Source organism: Plectropomus leopardus, chromosome 4 (genome assembly GCF_008729295.1).
Source record: "Plectropomus leopardus isolate mb chromosome 4, YSFRI_Pleo_2.0, whole genome shotgun sequence".
Lineage (NCBI taxonomy): Eukaryota > Metazoa > Chordata > Actinopteri > Perciformes > Serranidae > Plectropomus > Plectropomus leopardus.
The window spans coordinates 28,294,695-28,319,755 of NC_056466.1; the positions used below are offsets into that span (position 1 = coordinate 28,294,695).

General features: G+C 41.3%; 1 protein-coding gene across 2 annotated transcripts in view; it reads left to right on the top strand.

The window, feature by feature from the left end:
- Positions 1–2,254: 2,254 nt before the first annotated feature.
- sept9b (septin 9b) overlaps positions 2,255–25,061 on the top strand; it is a 76,337-nt gene continuing 53,530 nt past the window's right edge. The window contains exons 1-2 of one of the 2 annotated variants that reach the window (XM_042485022.1): positions 2,255–2,349; positions 22,337–23,011. In XM_042485022.1, the coding sequence (XP_042340956.1) occupies positions 2,328–2,349; positions 22,337–23,011 (697 nt within the window). In that variant the 5' untranslated portion in view covers positions 2,255–2,327. Of the gene's footprint in view, positions 2,350–10,784; positions 10,945–22,336; positions 23,012–25,061 lie in introns of those variants that run through there. The other variant, XM_042485021.1, reaches the window with a different exon arrangement.

Sequence of the window (25,061 nt, forward strand, 5' to 3'; positions counted from 1 at the left end):
CGCTCATGTAATCTGAACTACGTCACTTTAGAAATGTTGATATGAGTTGTATGAAATGTACAATGTAACATCTGTGGTTTGCAGAAATGTACATTTTCTTCTGCCAACTGGGCTGATGGAAGACATACTTTTGGGGAAGGATGTTCCTTGTAAGAAAGGGGAAGAGGAAGTGAGCTGTTGAGCCTCTTTCCCTGACACAAAAACAAAGATGGGTGTGTGTGAGATTGTGTGTGTATTGTATATTCTTGGGAGTTTCTCACCAAGACGACGGCTGGCTAAGTGGCCCCTTGACCTGTCGAGCTGCAAGTTGAGGGTCAAAGTCTAAGCATGACTGTGTGTGTGTGTGTGTGTGTGTGTGTGTGTGTGTGTGTGTGTGTGTGTGTGTGTGTGTGTGTGTGTGTGTGTGAGTGAGTGAGTGCTGCTCTGGTAACTCTGGGGATTTCTGCCTAAGGCGTTAATACTCTTGAATAATGATGAGTTCACACTGTGAGCAAGACATTAGATGTGAGGTCAACAAGCTTATTGGCTGAGATCTTGTAACGCTGATTATTATTATAAACAGTACTATTGAGAACTACTTCACACACGAGAGCTTCTACAATCCACTTAGAACCAGCCATCATTTGTTTCCACAATGACTTAAAGAAGTATTTCACAGATATGAAACAGGTCCTCACATGAAACTAGACTATCCATGCAGTACATTAAGAGAAAAAAGGCTTTGCTTTCTCAAGAGGTAGAAAACCTACAACAACCAGAATGCACTGTGTCATACCAGACCAATAAACACTCCTGCTGGTGGATCACGTAATGTGAACTAGTCTGTCTGAAACAAAGGTTGCTGGCTCTTGTGTTAGATTTAAAACGGTAAGCTAAAAAACATGTTTCTGAACACATTTGAGGAGAGACATTGTCAAACAGAATCTTAGTTTATATTTGATCAGCCTTGCTTAGTTTAACCATTTGATTTGGTTTCAGTCTGAGTTTGAGAGAGAGGGACAGGTCTGTCTCTTGATCTGCTTGTATGCTCTTTGTGTCCATGGTGGTGGGCAATACATAGTAAGTAATCATATATTGCCACAAGAATCGATACAAGAATTAATACAAGAATCAGCACTTTACTTCAAGGTTGAAAGTCCAGGATTTGTTTGACCCATACACCACCCCTCCTGCCTATCCAATACGGACCCTCCAGCTCCTTATATTGTACAGTTACCAGCAGCATTTCAACCTGATGCCATCTAGCAGCGTAGCATATGGCCCTGACAGGTTCTGTCCAGCCACGTTATGAACTGACACTGTCCGTCTGTGCATCATACTGCCGCACCAGGTGATGTCCGACTGACCGGCAGTATAAATGTACTGCAGCATTTCATACCACTGCAAAAACGTTCTGTCTGGCTGCATTACAAACTGACTCCGCCTGGTGACGTATCATACTGCCGCATGAAGAGGTTTTGGTTTTGGTGTCTGATGCCAAAATTGTTGACAGTGCGATGGTGTTTGACAACTTTAGAATGGGCTGAATATACATCATCTGGTGGAGTTTCACAGAGGAGTGGGGAGGGATATTTTAAAGTACTGGCTCAAAGTGTATCAGTTCATCTACACATACTAACCACACTGTTTTGATGGAAAGCTGGTTGAAATTGGCGATGTATCCCTTTAACGTGGGTCTCTAGATCCTGATGGTGATGCTGACGTGGTTGGAGTGTGTATTGTTGGTATAGTGCAGGATGTCTTGGTGGACTGCTGAAATTTTTCTCCGTAATAAGTGGACTGAGTTTATTTTCGGATTAGGACCTTTGGTCAAAGGGCTGAGGATCTATTTCAAATACAATTCAGCCACAGTGTGTGTGTGTGTGTGTGTGTGTGTGTGTGTGTGTGTGTGTGCGTGTGCGTGTGTGTGTGTGTATGTGTGAGACTCGCCTGGGTATCAAGGGAGTAATAGAAAACACTGGAGGAAGCGAGGAGAGAAAAGAGGTAAAAAGTGTCAGTTTGTGTGTATCTGGGATAAAAGCCTGCATGGTGTGTGTGTGTGTAAAAGAGAGCTATGAGAGAGAAAGCAAGTCCATATGACTCGCACATGGCTGCCGACGTCTGCTCCGTTCACTTGTTATCCTGACAGACTGAAGACATTAAAAGTTGGAGGAAGTAATGCAGAGGGAGGAAAAAGGAGGGAGGAAAGAGGGAGGGTTGAAAGAGGGGGACAGGGTGACTGAGTCAGGAGAAAGGGGAAGTCTTCATGAAGAAAAAAAAAAGGGGAAGGGAGGAGAGGAGAGAAAAAGGAGAGGTTACATGTGGCTATTTGAGGTAGCCGTTGAGTTATGGAGCGAGACAGAATAGCCGGTAAGTTGTGGCTCTTTCCAACTTATTTGATACTTTAATGCTGAGAAAGCTTTCTCCGGAAGGGACTATCTTAGACTCTGTCTTTGTTAGGCTGCAGAGGAAGGAGCTTATTAGCAGTGGCAGCAGTCAGAGAGAAGCCACCCTGGTTGTGTTTGCTTTAGTTGGCCAGCTGGGGTGGGAACTGCCGTTTAGATACGTCTGTCTGTCTGTGTTTACATATCAACTTTACCCCCTAAACTCTAACCCTAGTTTTGTTCCTCATATGTGTTGTCTGAGCTACAAACTGACCTTTTCAGACATTTCTTCTTTCATCCCTATTGAATGGACAGCTAAGCTTACTATTTCTGAATGGCTACCATATGCGCTGTAACTCCGAGTAACCTTCATGTGATGGGCTGTCAAAAACGACTTCCCAGAATCAAGAACTTTCCAGTGCAAAGTGGCTGCTGTACTGTAATTGGCAGCTTCGGATGCAGACTTACAGCTGACCCACATACGCAACTATGATCTGACAATACACGAACGGAGTTAGATCTTCATGCCATCATCACATGATTGGATTTTAAGCCGAGGAGTCCTGTTGTCAGATTAATTCCGACTGACACAGATGGTTTATTTTAAGTTTCGTGGGAGTGGAAGCGGAGCTCATATGTCAGCTAATATGATTTTGTTTTTGACAGACGGCAGACTTTTTTGAGGAATGCTTAGCATGCATCAGAGTCTGTTTACTGTCATCTGTGGCGTCATCGCTCTGACCTTCTTCTTGTGGCAACAGAGACCCTTTTTGTTTCCTTTAATCAGTTATTGATTTTAATTGTTTAATTGTCTAATGGAGACTCAGTGGAACGTGCTCGGGTCCATATGTGTCCAGTCTGCACTGAGAAGATAATCTGGCATCCTGCAGTGATTAAGGCTGGACATCAAGCTGAGCGACACTCTGCAAATTAGCCTTTAATTCGAGCGTTAATAAGGTGGCTGAGTTCAGCGAGCCGTATGATGCATGCAGATGCACCGAGCAGTCATATTTATTACCACTTGGTGGCAGCGTTGTAGTGTCATTTTGTCCTTTCTCAGTGCAGCCACCATTTCCCTGTGAAGCTCTGTGAAATGTTCCATGAGGATGATTCATATTTTGCAGACAGAGGGATTTTATTTTTTTTAACGGGAGGAGGAGGAATTTGGTGACTCCAGTGGGGGCGAGGTGAAGTAGTGTGGAGCATTATGTCAGGCATCTCCCCCCTCCTACTCCTCTCAGTTAAGGAAGTCCTGCATGGGCTGAGCTGCTTCCTGGTTTTCAACCTGTGCTATGTAGTTGTGTTTGGACCTGTTGCCTTGACAACAGCCATTGCCCCCTACCTCTCCCATCCTTTTAAACATTTTTTTGATAATGATAGAAGCATTTCTTTGGACCTCTTGATTGTGGGTGCATCTTCCGCACCTCGATCTTGACTCGGAGTGCCTCCTATTTCCTTTTTCCGAGCCTGCTCAGGATTAAAATAATTTGTTCAGTATGACGTGTCATCTGACATGACCGTCCCGTATGGTGACCACATTGTTAATAGCTGATTAGTGACACACTACCGTGAAAATGAATCAAAGGGAAAAAGAAAACAAAAGGATTCAGTCTGGAAATGAGAGAAAGACTTGTGTCATGTTGCTTTATGTTTTGCCAATTAAGCAGATAGAAATCACTGTCTTGTCTGTTGCAGTGACATTAATTGCAGTCTTTGTGTGGCCTGTAGAGCATCAAACTGACAGCAATAAAAGAGGAGATTCAGTAGTCTTAGTTGATAATTACAAGTAGGATAGGTACAACCCTATTTGATAGTTTTGGGCATATAGACTTCTTTAGGGAAATAAATAGATCAAAACCTGTTTGCATTTGATCAAGGACAGGACCTATATTTTTGACCTGTGATCTTCATGCATCCAATACTTTGATTCATCACTGTTTAGGCCAACATTTGACTTATTTACGGTTCCACTTGGTCTCCCATTTCCAGTAACTGAACAAGCATTATCCAGAAAGGGTAAATTAAGTTTATTGTTACTTTTAATTTGCTCTTAAATTTAAAGGGATAGTTCGTTGTTGTTTTTTTTAAGTAGGTCTGTGTGAGGTAATCTTCCATAGCCATTGTATTACATACAGTAGAAGTCAGATGTCTCTCCCCCTGTTTGCCTTGGGGCTGCAGCAAAATGTATTTTACTTACCTAAAAAAGTCCCCCCTAAAAAAAATCAGTTTATGTGTACGCTGTGTTGAGTATATTATCACAACTTTTCCTTCATGTCAGGCAGTCCATTTGGACAGGAAAGCATTAAGAACTTCAGTTTCCTATATACTCTCATTAAAGCCGCCAGACTCCATTGAGAAAAACAGTAATTTTTGGCTCGCTGAACACAGGAGCTACTGGTCTATCGCTGCTTTGATCAGTTAGTTAGTTTGTTAGTTAGTTAGTTAGTGTTATTGTGACTTTTGGTGAATCCAAATGAACCCTTTTAAACACCAAAGTCACACAATAACACTAACAAAGTAATTAATTGCGGCAGCGGTAAAATTGATTGGGGTAAAATTAGTTTTTTTGTGAATGCAGTCTGGCTTTGAAGAGAGTATAATTAAGTTTCACTCTCAGTTTTAAATAACAGGTTTTAGTAAAAATTCATGCATTTAAGAAGTTCTGAGCATAGTTGTGGAGGTGTCGCCCTCCAGTTTCCCCCATGTCAATACAGTTAGCGCTGTCATGACTGTTGCCGTCATTAGCACACGCGCTTTTAGCACCATGCTGTTCAGCCACCTCTGTGCTGAGAGCCACGTGCAGGCAATCCTGGCTCAGACTCTGAATCATAGATCTGCTTTTAATATAGCTTACAGCATCTCTAATGGAATGTGAACTCTCGGGAATCTACAGTATGCTTTACGAAGAGCCAATATTTCCACCCAGAGCCTGTGTGCCCTCTCCCCAAAACACACGTGCGCAGATCCCCACCCACTTCCACAAACATACATGAACCCGGAGTTAAAGGAACTCAAGGAAATAACCCAACGCACCATGTTCCATAAAAGAAGTGTACAGGATATCCTCTATGAGTGAACGCCCCGCAGTCCTCCTCCCACTAACCTCCCGGTATCTCACCTCATATTGTTTCCCCGATTATTACTGAGTAATGATAAGTGAGGGAGACCATGGAAACAGTCAGCACCGGCAGTTCAGGAAACTGTCTGGGTAGCCCCACCTTCATTCTGCCTGAGGCAGGATTTCTGACAGGTGAAATGATTCAACATGATGGAAGCACATGTCAAATTCGGGCCAGGGGTGATACAACAGAAACAGATCCTCAGTGAAAGCTCATTCAGGTGATTGTTTACAAGCAGATGCACTTGCGGTCAGCGTGGTGCAAAGAGGAAATCAGCTAGTGTCAAAATGTTAACCTAGAGACAAACTAAGTGAAGGGGGACATGCATTTCATGCACACAGCATAACGTGTGTTACTTTTCATGCCACAAGATACATTTATGTCCATAATTATTAACTTATTAACCTTTTGATAAATGCATTTTTGGAACACAAATTTCATGCAGAAGATGCACTTTTTTTGACAGTAATAAAGGCAACTGGTCAGCACCGTATTTAACAGATGTGGATTTTTTAAAGCATCATGATACATTAGCCTTTAGAATGATAATAGCAGAGGTGTGAACTCGAGTCACATTACTCTGACGCGAGACTTGAGACTGACCTGTGACTTGCAAAACAATGACATGGTCCCATCTCTGAATAATAGTAATATTTTTTTCCAGAAATTCTAAACATTATTTTAGACAGCTATTTGTGACTGGTATGATAAGTGACTCGGCATCTGTTACATTTAATGCAAGAAAATCATGGACTTAATATGTTTTGCTCAAAAATTGCAGCACATATTGGCAAAAATACATAAATTGCATGCATATAAAACTATTTATAGATAAATGTAATGTTATATGAAGGGCTTCATCACCTCAAACAGACAGGAAGCCATATGTGCACTCTCTAATCCTCACAGTGGCATCACCTCTGTAGGTGTGCAAGTTTTCTGAAGATAACCTTTCATGTGATACTTGTTTTCTTCCACCAAGATATCACAGTCTCCAAAAATCATTGATACGAATGATATTTGGGCTAAATAAGACAATCTTTCTGCACAGTGAGGATCATCCAAGTTTTGAAACCACTGCAGTGATTCTGCTGCCAGCATAAATTGTCCACACAGCTATTAGGCCAATTTAAAAAGCTTACTATGAAAGAGTCAAGGATAATAGATTTTTCCAAAGAACTGTCACATTAATAAAAACATGAATGTGAGCAGTGGCTACGATTGAATTAAAGCAAGGTCTTATGTGCTACTCACAGTGAACTACCCAAATACCTCCCGCAGTCTCAATCTTCCGTCTTCAAACTATTTGTTGCTTGTATTCTTCCTTTGGATTTGTGCAGCGGTTTCACTACCCTGTTTAATTGCACAATATTTCTGCAGTGACAGCGTGTTATTTGGGCTCTGCTACAATAAGTGAGTGTATTCCAATAACATTCAGAAGTGTAATTTAGCCCCCTTTTTGCACATGTAGGTCAAACGAATCATCTTTTAAAGGTGTCATTTAGATAAACGCTGAAACCCAACACATGAGCTTATTACATGCAAACAGAAGTAACACTCGCATAGAGAAAGAGAGGCTGGTTTGGTGTAACTTCCTGCCAATAAATGTTTGTGGTTGGGCTGAATTCCTGTTTGTTTAGACTGACCAAGCAATAAAGCCTATAGAAACTGAGGTACATAGTAATTTCTTCTGTATAAGCTTTGTATCAATATACAACCAGTGTGTATGTTTTTGACACGTTACTGTTTATTCTAAGGGCCACAAAAATATGAGTATTGAGGATATGCACAATTAATAAAACTACAATTGCAGTTAAAAACTGAGCAAATTTGTGAATGGATTTGTGAAGGAAAGTGAATTTAATGAGCTACAAAGTGAATAACAAATCCCACAAAGAAGAATGCATCATGAATCGCGAAGTCTGACAACCTTGCTGTTGAAAATATTAAATTATTTGTGAATTGGTAAGCAGATTACACACTTTCACACCTATTAACAAGATACAAAATACTGTCAGCATGACAGAGATTTGGCGCTGAATGGTTTTGGTTAAGCAGATTTATCGTAAGTGCAAAGGCCTCTGTGTTTACAGTGCTATTTCGGGGGCACAGACACACACAAACACACCCGCATCCACAATCACAGTCAAGTAACCACATGTGCACATGCATGCATAGGCACATATTCACATTATGCTACTCACATACACACACACACACAAACACGCACTTCTCCAGATGTTGTTTTGGAGCTTTCCCTCATTCTGTCGCTCAGTTGTACCTCGCAGCCAGCCTAGAGTGTGTATCCATGTTTAGATAAATACACACTGGCTGGGGGAGGTGTGTGTTTCACACACCGTGTGTTTTGGTTTAATTGAGTACTACAGAGGCTTGTGGCATATGGTTTACAGTGCAGCCCACTCGGGCCTGCATGGGCAATGAGAGGCCACACACTTTGTTACGTATAGTACAGTATATACAGTATGTATATATAGATCTACCCAGTCGTCTACCCCCCAAATTACACTTCTGTGACTCACTTATTTGTTGTCTGTCGTCTCGTCTCTCCCCCGTGTGTGTGTGTGTGTGTGTATCTCACAGACTGGAGTTGCAGTGCTTATCAGATGCACAGATTTGATTAGCTGAGTAGCATTTGTTAACTTCCTGGTCAGTGAAGTCTAGAAATACTGTGTGGGTTGAAATAAAAACTCTCTGTCAAATTTCAATAATTACCATAAAAATGTATATTTCTAAGTTGCATAAGGGACATATTTTGGTCAGTTTCTAGAGCTTTCCAGTGTCATCGTTGGGCCTGAGCGTCTTCGGTTTCACCCCTGAATGTATTAGAAATTGCCCTGGATCTACATGTTATAGGTTATGTTTATTTTTCAAAAAATGAGAATAAGCCTAAAATAAAAAACAAATACTATGTAATTTCATTCAGAATTGTACTGGAATAAATGTACTTGGTTACATTTCACTATTCCACTTCTGCTAACATTTAACACCCCTTCAAACTCGAGTCAGCAAATATGTAATGATAGCATTTGGAAAGAATTTTGCACTAGTTACTAACAACTAATAATTTGCACATCACATATCAAAAGTAATTTGGAAAGTGAAGGATAAACAAGATTTAAGGGTAAATAAGGTGTGAGAGCGCATTAAAAAGCATCAAAATAGATCTTGTTCATCAAAAAGAATTCCTGGGGCCTGGGTGTGGCCCCCAGTGTCCTGAAATTATAGGAACATCCCTGGGCTTTTCCATTGGCACTTGTGGTCAGGTTGAGTCAAAACGTACTGTGGAGATTTATGTTTCCATTGTCAGTTTAAAGATGCCTAGCCACACATGAGATGGACTATTGCTGGAGTCAGTCCAAAGGGGGCTCACAATCTGTCCTAAATGAGTAGTGGAGACATCTTACTGACAGCAGCCAATCCCCCTTCAAACAAGCGTGTGTTGCAGCACTCATCTCATATCTGTACAGTTAGCAAGCTGGATGGTCCCCATTCCTCCTATAATCACCTACTGTATCTACCATGCATGTATACAGTATGCGGAAGCATACCAATAACATGCACATATAGATGCTTTTTCACATGCTTGTTGAGGTGCAATAAATCCATAAACATGCATGCATTAACGACAAATGCCCACACGTAGCTGTTAGGGTGTATGATGCATATCATATGCACTCTTATATGAGTAAAATTAGACAACAAGTGTCTAAATATTCTCCCCAGTAAAGTTCCATGACTGATGGATTTGGGATAAAGTAAATGCTAATATGGAGTGCACACACGACTATGTGTGCCACACTCTGTTCTTTATCCTTACACACCTTTGCAGCCGTTGTATAAAAAATAACCAGACTGCGCCATAAACACAGAGTTATTCTGTGCTAGCATCGACCTCTCAGGTGTTAGGGTTAGGGGCCACTGGGTGGGCTTGGCATCCTATTAGTGCCCCTTTAGAATGGAGCTTTTCATTCAAATGGGATTTCCCTGAATACTCATAGGCTGTAAAAGTGCACTGGCGCTTTGCCTTTCTGCGCTCAACAAAGGTGAAACACTCCATGTGATTTGTGATATCTGATGTGTGACAGTATCTCGTGGCTATAGGGAAATGCCAGCTTCCTGTGGATTTTCTTTAGTTTTTAGTTTCCTTTGAGCGCTGATTGTGGACCAGATTTTACATTCACTGCTATGACCTTAACCATTAGCACTGAAATGATAAAAGTGACCTAGAATCAGAGACAATTCATCACAAATCTCATTTGCAGTCAGGTCTGGCTCCAAACAGGAAGTTGTAAAAAGCCACTCACTCATGACCAATCAGTACTTACAGCGATAGCATCACTTTTTGTTTGCGGGAGATTAATGGATAAGACATACTGTCCCACAGGGAGACAGTGGATGTGGTTAAAAAAATGCAAGGCCAACTTTGATATTTTGTCACTTTAATCAACATCTTTTCAACAGCTTCTCCCAAAGAACGGTGTCTAAATTGGACACAGCGGCTTCAAGGACAAGAAGTGTAACCAAACCCGCCACATCAAAGCCGGCCTGTCATCGGTGTCGCTCCCAAAAGAAGTGGTAGATTACCTGGTCAGCTGTGTCCACCAAGCTCAAATTCCCCTGTTCTCCCTGATAATACGGTGTCACAGAGGGCGGGTTGGTGCACGAATCACCCTCTGATTGCCTTGAGGCGTCGTATATCCCTAATGTCAACTTTCTCCAGGAAGTCTCTCCGTTTTTTTCCGTCACAGGAAAGCAGCTCCTACAGAAGTTGCTGCACTTTAATTTAACACGTCAGCCAGTTTGCAGCAGTTGTTTACTCAAAACTGAAGCCACAACCTCCTTAAACTTCAGTCCCTCTGCAGCTGTGACAGAGTGAGACCGGCCTCCCTTGTGAGAGCCGTTTGAAGAGCCACAGTCGTAACAGGGGATCTCGTCTGATTGTAGGTTAACGTGGTTAAAGCGGCTGCGTGACATGTTGTCCACTTTCACTGTCAGAGCCGCTCACTGGCTCAACGAGGAAATCAGACCTGAGAACCACTTTGGTCGGGCCACTTTGACGGGGTCTGTTGTCTGCATGAATGCCTGCGCGTGCATATACGAGTGTGTGGGGGGCAGGGGAAACACACACACTCACACAGGACATGAGAGAGAAGGGGGAGTGTGTTTCTAGCTGCAGGGAGGGGAGGAGAAGGGAGGAGGCTCGGCTTTTTCGCACTCTCTGAAGTCTGAATGCAGCGATATAGAAGTTACTGGGACTACAGAGTGAATCAGTTGCTCCTTAAGAAAGTTTGGATTTCTTTTTTTTATAAACTTTTGTTTTGGAATTTGTTCAGATTTAACAGGGAGCCACTCTAGAAAGAAAAATAAGTATTTTTGTATGAAAAAAATGTCTGATTCTGGAGTCAATCCACACTTGGAGGGAATTATTTCAGATTTTGAAGGTTTGTAATTTAGTTTCTGCTTTTCTTTACTTTTAACGGTCATGTTGACAATTAATGGTAAGCAGCAAGAACTGCCAAAAGAATGCTGTTTGTGAACAGTGTTAATATTGATTGATATCTTTCCACTGTGTGTGTGTGTGTGTGTAATACTGCGCATGTGTTGTGTTAAAAACAGGGTGGTGAGCATCTGCTAGCCAAGTCCCTGTAGCCTATAGTCTGTCATTGATTATACCCAAGTTACGTCAATAATGGAGACAAACAGTACTGACACCACACCATTCCAGCACCGGAAAGCCTTTCAGCCAAAAGCACAGAGAGGGAGACAGTGGAAACCTCAGCACTAAGAGCTAACATCTGTATAACCTCCTCACACAACGTTCACAACTGTGTCTCTCCTTTGTCTTCTAAGCCGGTGTGGAGCTGGCATTAATTCCCTTTGTGCTCCTCTTCCTCTACCATTCTGTCTGTCTTCCTTCCTCACTTCTTTCCTGTTCCTCCTCCGGTCACATTGGGTCACTCCAGCTGGTCTTTGGCCTGATGCTCACTCTGAGATGTCATGAGCTGATGCTGAAAGGAGAAAAAGTATAAATACTGAACTGGAACAATTCTTTTCTATTTTAAGCCACATTTTTTGCTGTGTTTAAATAGCTCAGATAGCACAACTTTTGTCCAGTATCCAGCTTTACATGGATTCATTTAATAATCAGACTGTTTGAGCTGTTGCAGTGAGTTCGTTGGTGTTGCTGATATCTCCGTCTCATATCTGACTGATGTGGAAGGTTTAGAGAAGCTGACAGAAATCTTGAGGTGTGTCTGCTTGCTTGTGCTTGTTTTGTTTGTGTCATTTCATCTGATCATGATAATCCAACTAAAGTAATAAGATTAAAGTTTTAAAATGATAGTTTCAAAGGCTTACGCATTGCCTTGATGAGGTTAAGGAAAAAATTGGCTGCACAGAACAGAGGACTCTGTTTTGATCTGGTTAGTGAGATAATCTGGTTTGACTTTTTTTTTTTTTTTTTTTTTTTACATCATGCGGAAAACCTGATTGATTTTATGCCTCAATTATGTGGGCTGGCCATTCCTCATTAAACATCCAGTTATCTTTATACCCATTTGGATAATCGTTGTGCTTTGTTTGTCTTCAGGGTTGTCAGCTTTTAGCTCTGCCTGCCAGTGTAACGGCCTGGAATCGGTAGGAACACGTTTGCCTTTTGTTGTGGTCAGGAGGTGATTATAGGGGATGAGCAGGGTCGCTATCCCCCTTGTTAGCGAAATGACCACAATACACTCCCCATGTTAACATGACATCCTTCCCCTTTTCCCCTGAGGTCACTAATAGGTGTGCCGTGGTCCAGGTCTGATCCCAGACTTCTCAGACATTCTCCTACTGCAGTGGACCGGGGGCAGCAGCAAAATGTATTTTAGCCACCTAAAAAAAAATCAGTATCAGTTTACGTGCATGCTTCATTAAGAATATTTTCACCCCTCTGCCTTGCTGTCACAAAGTCATTTTGGGCAGGGAACTGAGGCTGCTCTGTTGCAAAGGGCTGTCTGACTGCATGGTAAAGTGGTGAAAATATTCTCGTGTATGTGTAAACTGATTTAATTTCATTGAGCACCCCCCCCGTTAAAAATGACCAAAAAATTGGGGCGCTGGGTAGTTCCGTTGGTAGAGTGTGTGGCACCCCTGGGTTTGAATCCAACCAGTGGACCTTTGCTGCATGTGGTCCCCACTCTCTCATCCCCATTTCCTGCCATCTCTCCAGCTTTCCTGTCGAATAAAGTCCAAAAAAAAAAGCCCCCAAAAATATCTTTAAAAAAAAAATTACCAGAAAATTACCAAATTGCCTACTGGTTGTGGTTGTACAACACATTATAAAAACTAGTTCATCTCCAGCATAGTCTGACATTTACTGGTATATTTTCTCAACAGAAAACATGGTATGGCCTTCATTTTTTAATTGAGGATTATAATATTACATTGTATTTAGTACTAATAATAACCTAGTGCTCAGTCAGTCGTGGCCAGGTATTCTCAATATGCTGGCAGACTGTTTTGGTGCAAACAGGGTATTACAGGTAGATAGGAAGTTCATGATAGCTGTAGTTTACTCAGAATAACAGAGAAAAGCAGTAAAGCTGAATGTTAGCATAACATCAGTCTTAACTTCTTACCTGTGCTGTTGCAATGTATTGTCAAAGATGGCATGACTGTACTATCTACACACAGACAGCACCTGCTTTATCCCAGTGACCATCACAATCTACCCCACTAGTGGATTTAACTGGTCATTATGAACCATCCCAGTGTTTCCATCCAGGACGGAAACAGCTATATAGAGAGATGCGTGGCAAACACTTGACTGACTAAATCCCCATTTGATCTCGGATCATGTTTTCCAGTACATTTCACTGTGCTGTATCTCACACTGAGGAGGAAACATGCACAGAGGAGGAAAGGCAGTGCAATTGTTGAGCACATTAAAGATGTAATAATGCCTCTTGGATGGACTCGTGTGAGGAACTATTATGGAAAACGCATGATAGAAACCACCATAACAACTGCACACTGAAACAATATTATGATTCTGTAAAAGGTAGAAAATGTCTCTGCCGAATCTAAACGTATGAGTCACCGCAGAATAAGCCCAGAATAAGACCATGTTTGTATATTCAGAGAGACTTTGTAGAGTCGGACATGGGCTCCTGCTGTGTTTGCCAACCTAAACTGAGCTTTGAGTCCATTCCAAGGTATTTTGTACTGATTATCTACTTAAAGGTGCCATGTCTAGTGTGGCATGTGGGCACAGAGAGGAAATGAACATTGAAAGGGAGAGAGTGTATGTGTGTGGTACAATTTGTAAACCTGGCAGAGAGGCTGGTGTGTTATTAAGTTGGTTCGTTGGGATTAGGTGCGTAAATACAACACTTTCTTAACAGGTCTCAGTGGCCCTGTTTGCTTTAAGAAGTATATTAAACCAGGGGTGGCAGGAAAAGCATGTATTGCTAGTATATGACTGTGTCAGGCCAGTTGTGCAGAAGTTCCACAGACCATTTGACTGAATCTTTTATTAGTCAGTCTATCCCTGCTCCTTCTACCATCACACACACATAAATGCCCAAACACACTCTTTCTATCTGCACCCAGACACTGGAGATAGAGCTGACAGCTCTGCGCCATCATCTGCTCTACCCAGTAATTTAGTGGCAGATTCAGTGTCCTGCCTTCTTGAAAAATAATGTTTTTGCTGAAACATGTTTTTTTTGTGTCGGGCTGTGTGATTCATCCATAAAAAGTGCTCTGTCTGAATCTTTCAATTCTGCTTTGAGCTCTCAGCTTTCTAAACTTTACAGAAAGACACACTCTGTTAACAGATGTTAAAGGGATAGTTTAGATTTTTTTAAAAGTGGCATTACATGGCCTACTTATCCATAGGCAGTGTATTACAGACAGTAATACAGCATACCCAAGTTTGGAAAAGCAGTTGGGGAAAAAAAAATGAGCAGTGTACTGTGGATCAGGGCTAGCAACAAAACGTATTTTAGCCACAAATGAAAAAGTCCCACCTAAAAAATATCAATATCAGTTTAAGTGTATGCTGTATTAAGAGTATTTTTACTGCTTTAGGTCACCGTCAGGCAGCCTGTTCTAATGGGGAAGTCATCGCAGGCTTCAGTTCCCCAACTATACTTTTGTTAAAGTCAGCAGACTCCATTGACAAAAACAGTCATTTTAGCTTGTTGAACAAAGGAGCTGTTGGTCTACAGCTGTTTCAATAAATTAGTTTGTTCGTGCTATTGCGTGACTTTGGTGAATCTGAACTAACGTTTTTAAAACACTAAAGTCACACAATAACACAAACAAGCTAACTTTTGCGTTAGGTGGGTAAAATACGTCTTGTTGCAGACCCCCCTACAGCAGCACATTGCTTAGCCTAAATCTCTGTCTCTTGCTACTTCTCCATAATGGGGATGTGCTATCTACTGTATGTAATACAGCTACATACAACGCCACTTCTAAAAATCTGCCGCTATCTTTATACCCTCACTGGTCAGTGAAGTAAATCAATGTGTCCATGAAGTGGATAGTTAACCAGCGCTTGATCAAAGGAACAGAACAAGGCTTTACCTGTCAAAGGTTGAGGGCTGCAGAGCCTGAAGCTAAGCACCAGGCCAGCGATTCAGCCGCTGCTTGAATGGCTTTGTGCGTGTGTGTGTGTGTAAATCAATCATGGAAGAAATTGCCTCTTGGTTTTGATTAGGATTCTGGCACTTTGACATTACTAGGAAAAAAAGGCAAATTTTGACCAAAGATCTTCACCATCTTACCTTTTCTAAGATGGTAAAGACCCCCCCAACAACAAAAAATTCCTCTGTGTTGGACACAGGGTGTCAGCCAGACCAGCAGGGAACCACGCAGTAAATCTGACACAGTGAGCTGTACTGCTGCTGGTCAGCATTAGTAAACCCAACACACTGGGCAGTAAAAGGAAATGTGTGTTTGACAGTGTAGCATTAAGGTTTCATCTGACCAAGCAAAAATACCATAGTGTGAAATTGTACCGCTCGTTGTTTGGCCTTGTCTTGTCAAATAGTTGTTTTTCCTGGTTTAACCACATCGACTTGTATTCTGTGGCTACTGACATCACATAAACTCCACTGTGCATAACCTGGTTTTATATAACCAGTGTTTGACAGAGTAACTGTCTCAATCTCTTGACTTATTGCCTGAGGCTAGAATTACAAGAACGATTAGGAGTTCAAGGATGTCTACAGTTCAGTACATATTTCATTAATTAAAATACGGGTGCATTGGGTTTTTCCGTTGTCACTGAAGGCTACTGCATATATTGTATTTGTGTGTACAGTTCTTCAAAAGTCATGATGTCTAATCAATTCAATAATTTGTGTTTATATGTGAAAAGTTACGGAATTCTGAATTAACAAAATTATAATCACGTTATCTTGTTAATTCAGTACCAGTACTAATTCTCTAAAAGAAACAACAATACTAATAGAGTACTTCATTCAATACCTATATTGTGAAAGGAATAGCGTGTAGCGTAGCCATAATTTCAACAAATTTGGTGCCATTTCCGCAAGATGGAAATAAACCCTGCTCATCTTAACCACACCATAGACTGTATGGGTTGTAGCTGCTGCTGCCAGAATGTGAGCTCTGCGCCAGGGATAACTGTTGAGAGTTCGCCCAGCTGCACACACAATGACAGGGCTAACTGTTAGCATCACTTGGCTGATACTACCAAACAGTTCTGAACAGGTTCAACAGCACATTTGAGCCATTTTGGTGCTGGTTCCTGTTTGCTGGTTTTTTTACGGCTCCATGTTGGATGTTAGCTACTGCTTCTTTGTTAGCTCATTCTAGGCATGCAGACATTGAACTGATTGTTCACCGGAAAAAAACAGCTTTGGAGATGGCAGTGATAGAAAGTTTGCTGATCCTGCAGGGAGTTGCGGCAGTCCAGGATCAAAACACTGGTGCCAAAAGGCTTTAATGCAGGTATAGTTAGACTAAAATCGTTTCGCTACTACTTGGTACTGGTTTTTGGTATTAAGTACAGATACACATTGCTGTGTTCCAGTGATAAACCTCATGTGTCCTGACCTGAGTTAACGCTGTACATCTGATTCACAATTAAAAAGCTCTTGGGAGGTGTTAATTGTTACACATTTGTAGGAAGTATAGAGATTATTATCAGCAGCTGAAAGTCAATGATAAGACATTATTGATCAATGAACAGATTTTGACTGTTGTTACAGTTATTGAATAGCCTACAATGACTGATGGGGCTTATAATGCATACTTATACTCAATTATACACACATAGACACATAGAGTGCTGTAACAGTCCATGCAGTATCATAAGTTTTCATTGTATGTGTTAACTAAAGTGAGCTACATATTGATGCATTTCTAATGTGTGCTTCATGTTTCATTGTTTGTGTTTAGTAAAGTTTTCATGCATTAATAAGAATCTATGTCGCATCATAAGTGACAAATACTTACCATACACTAGTGTACTTCAGATTGTTTAGTGATAGTAAGGCATTTAGTTTGAAATATTTAACTTTCTCATGATTGCCTGACAGTTAGCAAATAGGACAACATCATAGGTGCAACTGTAACATCACGTAACGTAAGCTGTCACAGTAGTGGGATGTATGCATACTTAATCTTACTGCTGTCAGTCAGTGATGGGACACAATAAGCGATAACTTTGTCTTGACCTGTTTTAACTTCCCCATTTCTCACCATGCGACCTCTCTGCCTCTCTATCTCCAGTCTCTCTTTCCTCCTGTCTCTCTGTTTGTTTTCCTCTCCCCCAACTCTGACTATCTCCTGCTAGTGCATCTGGGCCGAGATGATACTGAATGTTTGTGTTCGTTGGTTGGGATGTCCTTGAGAGGAAAGTGATGACACTGATGATAAAGAGGCAGCCTAGCCTCACACCTGGGCTGTATTAGGACAAATGACCATGAACCAAAGTGAGGATACAGCTGCCTCCATCTTTGTTTTTGTTGCGCCAATAATCCTTTACCATATTGTCTGTGCTACATTATCTTCCCACATGAGACAACGTGAGATAGCGGACACTGGGCGGTGATAGGTAGTGGTGGGACGTGGGGAGACGAGGCTCCAGGCTGCCGTTAATGAGGTTCCTCTGAGGTGGACTGGACATCTCGTTTCCAGCTCATAGTCTGGGAATGCTGTTTCACTGGGAACAATACTCCTTCATCCATCTGTCAGTCCCACACTCCTTCCTTCTTCTGCCTAATACTCCATGATCCTATATTCATGCAAGAATATCCTTGATGCAAGTAAAGACATATTTCTACTTTTGCTTCTGCTGAAAAACAAAGAGCAAGGAGTTTGTGGGAAGAAGCGTAATTTTTAAAAAACATACGATTTGAGTGATCATCTGAGTGAGAGATGCCCCGAATGCCTTTTTTCCACTCTCTGTATTCCCAGACAACATTAAAGCACGGAGAGATTCAAATTCATCCCTGCTCTTAAATCATGTACACTCGACTGCACGGTCTCTAAATACAAACAAACGGCTTGAGAGGAAAGCACTCAAGTTCTCTGCTGTGGTCCCGTGCCTGTGGGCATATAATCACAAAGCAGCCAAGAACAGAAATACTAATCTAAGATCACTTAACAGGTCACTGGCAAAACAACGTTGCGGTTCAACTTTCTCATTTGGAACAAAATTTGCGAATATGGATCCTGATATCCCCTCCCGTGTTCAGCTTTAGTACTCGCAGCACTTCCAAAATATAACAAAAGTCTACAGCATGTGTCAAGAGATGTTAGTGTGCACCATTTCCTAAAGTGTTGGAGCCCTCGGAGGAGGTTAGAATGAGTGCCTCGCGCGCTACATAATGCAGTCTTAAAGGGTGCATCGCAACCTTTCAGCTCCTTATGAATTCTGCAAACCAGTCTTGGCAGAACGGCTTATTCTCTGGCCAGGGTTGAAAGTAGCCACAGCCTTGGACTCCCTCTCATAGCAATCATAAAACACAAGAGAGTGGAAAGCAGTGGTAAGAAGGACACAGTCCAGTGGCAATATGGGTTTGGACGCCAGCTTACAAATTGCAAGATTATTGTGTATAATTTTTTTTATATGTATTTCTATCAAAGGAATGAAATTATTAAGCTGTTATATGGTGCCTCACTGGATAATGAACTCTTTTCTCATCAGAATTTTAGCACAAAAATAAGCCACTGGAGTGTGAGAAAATGACGTTAAAGTGGGTATGTGTTTTAACACTAAGACCTTTATTGTGTGCTTTTTTAAAGAACACTTCAACCTTAAAATGATAATTTGTACATAAATTACTCACCCCTGTTACTTTAAATTTGTGAAGAAGCTTTATTTTTCTTGCATGCCTCTATGGTGAAGGAATAACACAAAAACTGAAAACCAACCAACCAGTATAAACCAACTCTCATTTGTCAAGTTATGTGCTTAGTACTTCACAAACATTCATTTTCATCAATATCTGACTATTTTAAACAAAACTTTAATTTCACCTCGCTGAACACTGGAGCTGCTAGTCCACCACTGATGCCATCCAAAGTTTATTTGTGTTGTGTAACCTTGGTAAATCTGAATTAACTCTTTAAAACATCAAAGTCAAAATTTAACACTAAATAACTGACTAATTGAGGCAGTGATAAACCAGTAGCTCCCATGTTAAGTGAGGTAAAATGACTGTTTTTGTCAATGGAGACTGGCTTTGAAGGAAGCATAGTTAAATATCACTTTCAGTTTAGTTTTGAATACTAAGGTTTAGCAAAAATGCATGTGTTTAAGAAGTACTGTGCCTATGAATAGATAAATGGGACTTGTTATTATATTATTATTATATTGAATGAGTTGTTTAGGAGTTCATTAACAGACTGTTTTGGTGAAGCTTTTGCGGACCCCTAAAACTCCAATTCATCAAGAATTTTCTCAGGTTTTGGATTCTATGTTTACCATGGGGGCGTATGAGAAAAACAAAGTTTTCTTCACAAATTGAATGTAACACAGGAGGAGTAATTGATATACAGCAACCATCAGCAACATTTCATGTTTTCCACATATAATGTAGTTAGTGTTCAGTCATTCTGGAGTGGCTAAAGTTAGTTTTACAGCCAACCAGTCTTCCACAGTGCAAGAATGCCAAAGATGAAAGGAAACTCTGCTAGATAAAAGGTGTACAGGGGAGTAGTGGGGGGTTAAGGAGTTTTGTAACACAAATCACCATAAACTCCAAGACATGAGTGCAGATCCATTTATTCCCGTGGTGAACAAGAATGTCCTTGGTGTGTTCGACTAACAGGAAAAAAGAATAATACTTTGGCTTTGGCCTGAATTTTTCTCAGGGGGTAAATTGTATCAAATGTCCACCATGTTAGAATGAAGCAGCTTATAGCAGTAAATTAGATTAGCGGTGCTTGGCTGATGTGTGCGGGGAGACGGCTTTGATGCGATTGTGTTGAGCTCCACATCCCCTGGCAGGGTTTGGGCTTTACACAGAGCATAGTGGGGCTGGGGCACGGTCCCCTCCCTGTGGGTGTAGCCCGCTTAAAAATAAACACGTATACATTCCCGTAACACACACTTTTTACAAGCACTTTGAACAAAACTGCATATAGTTACATAAAGCACACGTGCACACGCAGACACACCACAAGCCACAAGCAGATCAAATAATCAGCACTGCGTTTTGGAGTGCCGGAAACAGGAGATGTTCTTAAGGGTGTGCGTGAGCGGACTGGTCTAACTAGTGTGTCATTATGATACCAGCTCCTGGCCATTGGCTTGGCACAGCAACTTCTCAATTGGAGTCAAATTCAAGTTGACTTTGAGCCAGTGCGCTCTTCCCAGGGGGTGATCCCATCCCGCAGTATCTTCATCTTGGACAGTGCAGCTATTTTCTCACGTCACAACTAACCGAGGGGAAGGATGTGCCTCTATCTGTGCGCCCATGTTGCTCATAAACAGGGAGACTTGGGACCTTTTTGCCTAAATGCTTGGCAGAGAACAATGCTTGGCTGATTGCATGCATTATAACATGTCATGAACCGTTTCGGATGGCTCTGTGTAAAACCCTAGAATTTTATTTTCTAGAGCACCACACACTTAGCGTCCAAGTCATGACAAATCAACACATGAATCGACTCAAGCCTGTTATACAGTATAGTGAAGAACCTGCAGCTGGTGATGGGGGGATTTAGTGAAATTAGATAAGTATGGCTTAAAGGCTAGTAAAGCATGCTGTTCCCTTTGTGTCGCCACCAAAATTGCCTCTCCAGCTACCCCACCCTCAAACCTCAACTGCTTTATTATTTGGTTGCTGTTCATACTTTGTTGTAGAAAAAATACTTTGTTTACTGCTCAGTTAATTGGTATGACCTTTTTGATGAATATTTTATGATATTGTTCCCACTTCCTATAAACAGCAATCTTGACTCATAAATGGTTTATAAGGAAACGGTGACCTTAATTTGCTTAACAGAGTTAATGTGCTTTCAGAATAGCCTATTGTGTTGTGTTGAATGCACGGGTGGATTTCATTTGGAAATAGTCATTTTTACTCCACTGCATTTATTTGGCAGCTGTAGTGACTAGTTTCTTTTCACATTAAGATTTTACGGTAAGCAAACATTCACAAAAGCTTATGAAAATCAGTCTCTTGTTATGCATTATTGGTGGTGACCCCTCACAAAAAAAGTGTGTTTACTCAGAGGCTCTAGTCTTGTCTCTCAAGTAACACAACCTATTAATGTAATGAATCATATATTTGTCGCAGGGGGAGTATTTTTTGGCAGAACATCCACTTTTACTTAAAATATTTGGAATACATTTTTCCGATGATACTTCTTTACTTTTTCTTAGGTTTGCATAAAGGATATTTTCTTTTAAATGTGTAATTTGGTGTATTGGTGCTTTAGTCTACACAAAGTTACCTAATACGTCTTTCCCCAATGACTTGACCTTGTTATGGTGCACTTTGTTAAATCATAGCTATGTTCTGTCAAATCAACAATTTAAGTCCGGGGAAAGTAAACGCTGAGATTTCTCTCTAAACACATTATACGTGTTGGAAAATACTTGCTGAAACTTTACAGTACTGAATTGTAGAGTTGGACTGTTAGACCGTTACTCATCATTTTTGTCAAGTTTGCGTTCGATGAGCTCTTTAAGCTATTCTCAGACAAATAAATGCACGGATAAACAACAGTGGTAAATGATACAGTCATATAAACGCAAGCAAAATAGTTACTATGAATGTAGCTTTCAGTCCTTCAGCCCAAATCGGCTGCCTGGCCTGATAGCTGCTGCTTGCTGCTGTGTGCTAACAGTAGCTGCTGAACAAGAGTCTATCACTGTGCAGCCGCTCACTAGCTCTCCCCAGCTCGGGGTGTGTGTATCTCTTTGCTACTGGGTTAGTTGCTAATGGAGCTGCCTATTTTTTCACAATTTTGAAACATAATTTGATATAGCCTATTTGGCAATTTTTTTATTAATTCAAACGTGGCTCAGTAGTTCATAACATGTTTCTGTGATGGGACAAACTCTGAATCATTTGTGCTTTAAAAAGACTTGAGCAGTTATTTTTACCAGCCATTATTTTTCTAATTAAGAACTTAATTATCCATGACCCAAAGGTATTCAGTTCACAATGATACAAAAACAAAAATATAGAAAAATGACACCAGAGAAGCTGAAACCAGAAAAGGTTTGTGATTTCTTCTTTGAATCACACGATAAATAGATTATCAAAATAGCTGCCTATTATTTTTCAGTAGATCAACCGATCAGTAATTCAGCGGTCGAATGGCCCTATGACTGATGTGTTTGTCTCTCACCTACAGCTCTGAAGAGGTCCTTTGAGGTGGAGGATGTCGACACTTCATCTCACCTGTCCCCCGGCTCCCGTCGGACAACCAACTCCCCTCACCGTAACGCCATGTCTCCAACCAGCATCTATTACCGCGACCTGGGCACTGCCGCCCCGGCCACCAACAACAACAACCTCAACTATACTCAACCCCGCTCCATCATGGGTGGAGGAGGCTCCAAGACCCCCGAGCCTGTGTCTCGCCGCTCCGAACTCTCCATCGACATCTCTTCTTCCAGCAAGCAGATGGATAACGTCACCAGCCCCGCTTCCACACGCTTTGCCACCAACAGCGCCCTGAAACGCCCTGAAGTCCTGGGCCACTCCAAGACCCCCGAGATGAGCCACAAGAGGGAGGTCACTTTTGCCAAAACACCTACTGATTCCCCAGTGATTCGCCGCAACGAGGGCAACAATAACAATGGCACCAGCCGGATGCCTGAGCAGAATCACACTCGCAAGTTTGAGCCTCCTAGTCCAGGAGATGTCCGTAAACCTGATATCAGCATCACCAGAGCTCCCCCAGAAAACAACGGCCACCATCCTGCAGTGCACCACCCGCACCACCCCAACCCTCACCACAACACCATCGTCACCACCTTCCGCTGCTCCTCGCCAAGTCATGGACGAAAATCCCCCAACCCTGACAGTAAGTCTGTTTAATCATACTATACCCATCTCTTTTTTTTGAGAACCTTAACGGTGCCTTCTGGGGATTTCCTGTGAACAAACAAAAGTGATATTTTTATTCAGTGTTACTCACCAGAATGCATTGTGGGTGTCTGTCAGCTCTGACAGCTCTGACAATGTGCAATGAATGCATCTAACTTTGCATATAGAATTTGCAAACACAGTTTTTGAGGCATTTGAAGTCCTGTAATATTAACACCCATGTTAACTGGCTCACTGATTCCTCTTTCTATCTTTGCTGACATATTTCTGTGTATCTTGGTGCATTAACACCACCTGATGATCAGAGAATGGTGTGAAACCACAGGCAGGAACGTGTATCACATCCCGTAAATATACATGAGATTAACAAAAAGGAGATCAATTCATTAAAAAAAAACAACCCAAAAATAGCTTGATAGAGTGCTATCAAAACCCTAAAAGTGGCAATCAGTGATATTTCGTGACATATTCACCTCCCAGTCATTTCTGCAACACTTTCTCTGTTCAGCCATTGTGGGATCACTTTTTTGGTTTAAAGAGCAACTGAACTCTATCCCAAAGTGTTGTTTATGTTCGCCTTCAGTGGTGCCATTTCTCGCCACACTGCAGTGACGTAGAAGTGTACCTCAGGGATAGACACGGTGACATCACTGATGGTTACATGTGCTACACTTCTGACTACCGAGTAGAGACAGGCTTAGACTACAGGAGTTTGGGGCCAATTTATCCTCAAGTCACCCCTCCAGACAACCAAAGAGAAATCAGATCGCGATTCAGTGCCAAGGTTCAATTAAGATTATCTTGTAGTGTAAGGTTTAAAGATCCAGACTCATCAGGGCTTCCCCAATAATTTCAAATATTTAGGACTTAAAATTTGGATGATTGCGGTTATGATTATATGGGTACAAAGCATCTGACAATGTTGCCAAGCAACGGTTTTAATTCTAGCATCTGAGGCTAACGATAGCTTGCAAACTACTGTTGACAGATATTAAAACTGAAGAGTTAAAGTCTCCCCTCCAGTTCTCGCTGAAGAATAAACAACCCTTGTTGACCGTGTTCTCATCCACACTTGTTTAGCCCTCTGCTTTAGTTTGTCCCACTGCAAAGCATTATTTACATTACAGCAAGCTGTGCCATTATTTTCAAATCTTGCAGAGTAGGCATGTGTAAGATTAGAGAGAAGAACATCTGTGGAGTTTTTCCTTACGTGCTTGACAAAACATTTCAAATTTGTTTAAGATTTCAAAACACCTGCAGACTGAGCCGCACTTAAATCCTTTAAGACCAGTAAACAGAAAAAGCACGCAACCAACCAAGGGTGTAAATCCTATTGATATGCGGTCTAATAAAAGATTATCTCTGCTACTATCATGTTTTTATTATAGAGGACAAATGCACATGTGCTAAATATTGAGAGTGACTTGTCCCCAGTGTTACCCCCAAAATCAACGCCTATTCCTACTTCTCTCTCTGAAGAAGGAAGACATGGGAACTGAATCATTGGATCAATTAGATCCAGGAATTACCTCCCAACCCCTTATTTTGATGTAAAAATGAATCAAAATTGACGCAGAAAATACAAGCGTACAACAAATTATATTCATGTACTATAACGAGTCACTGAGGCACCCTTGTGATGTGACGAGTTCAGCTCTTTTTGAAAGTTTATTTTTGTGTGGTCAGCCGCAATGAGGAGCTCCAATATAAAGTAAACACGAAATAGTTACTTATAGTCACATGAAATAATACGTTGCTACTGTAGTGGTGCACTGAAGCTTTCTTTATATATATTTTCCTATACTGCAGCTTGGTTGTTTTGCTATTTAGTGGCATGCTTTCTGGGATGATGGTTGTTGATGGTAATAGATTAGCTTGTTTTTGTGATAAGCTTGGACACTAAAATTGTTTATATGCTTAGATTCTTCTCTTTCTGTTCAAACATCATTTCCTTTGGATCTCCTGTAGAATCTCCTGAGGTCGTTGTGTTATTGTGTAAAAGCACAGCAGCGCTCTGGTGCTGTGAT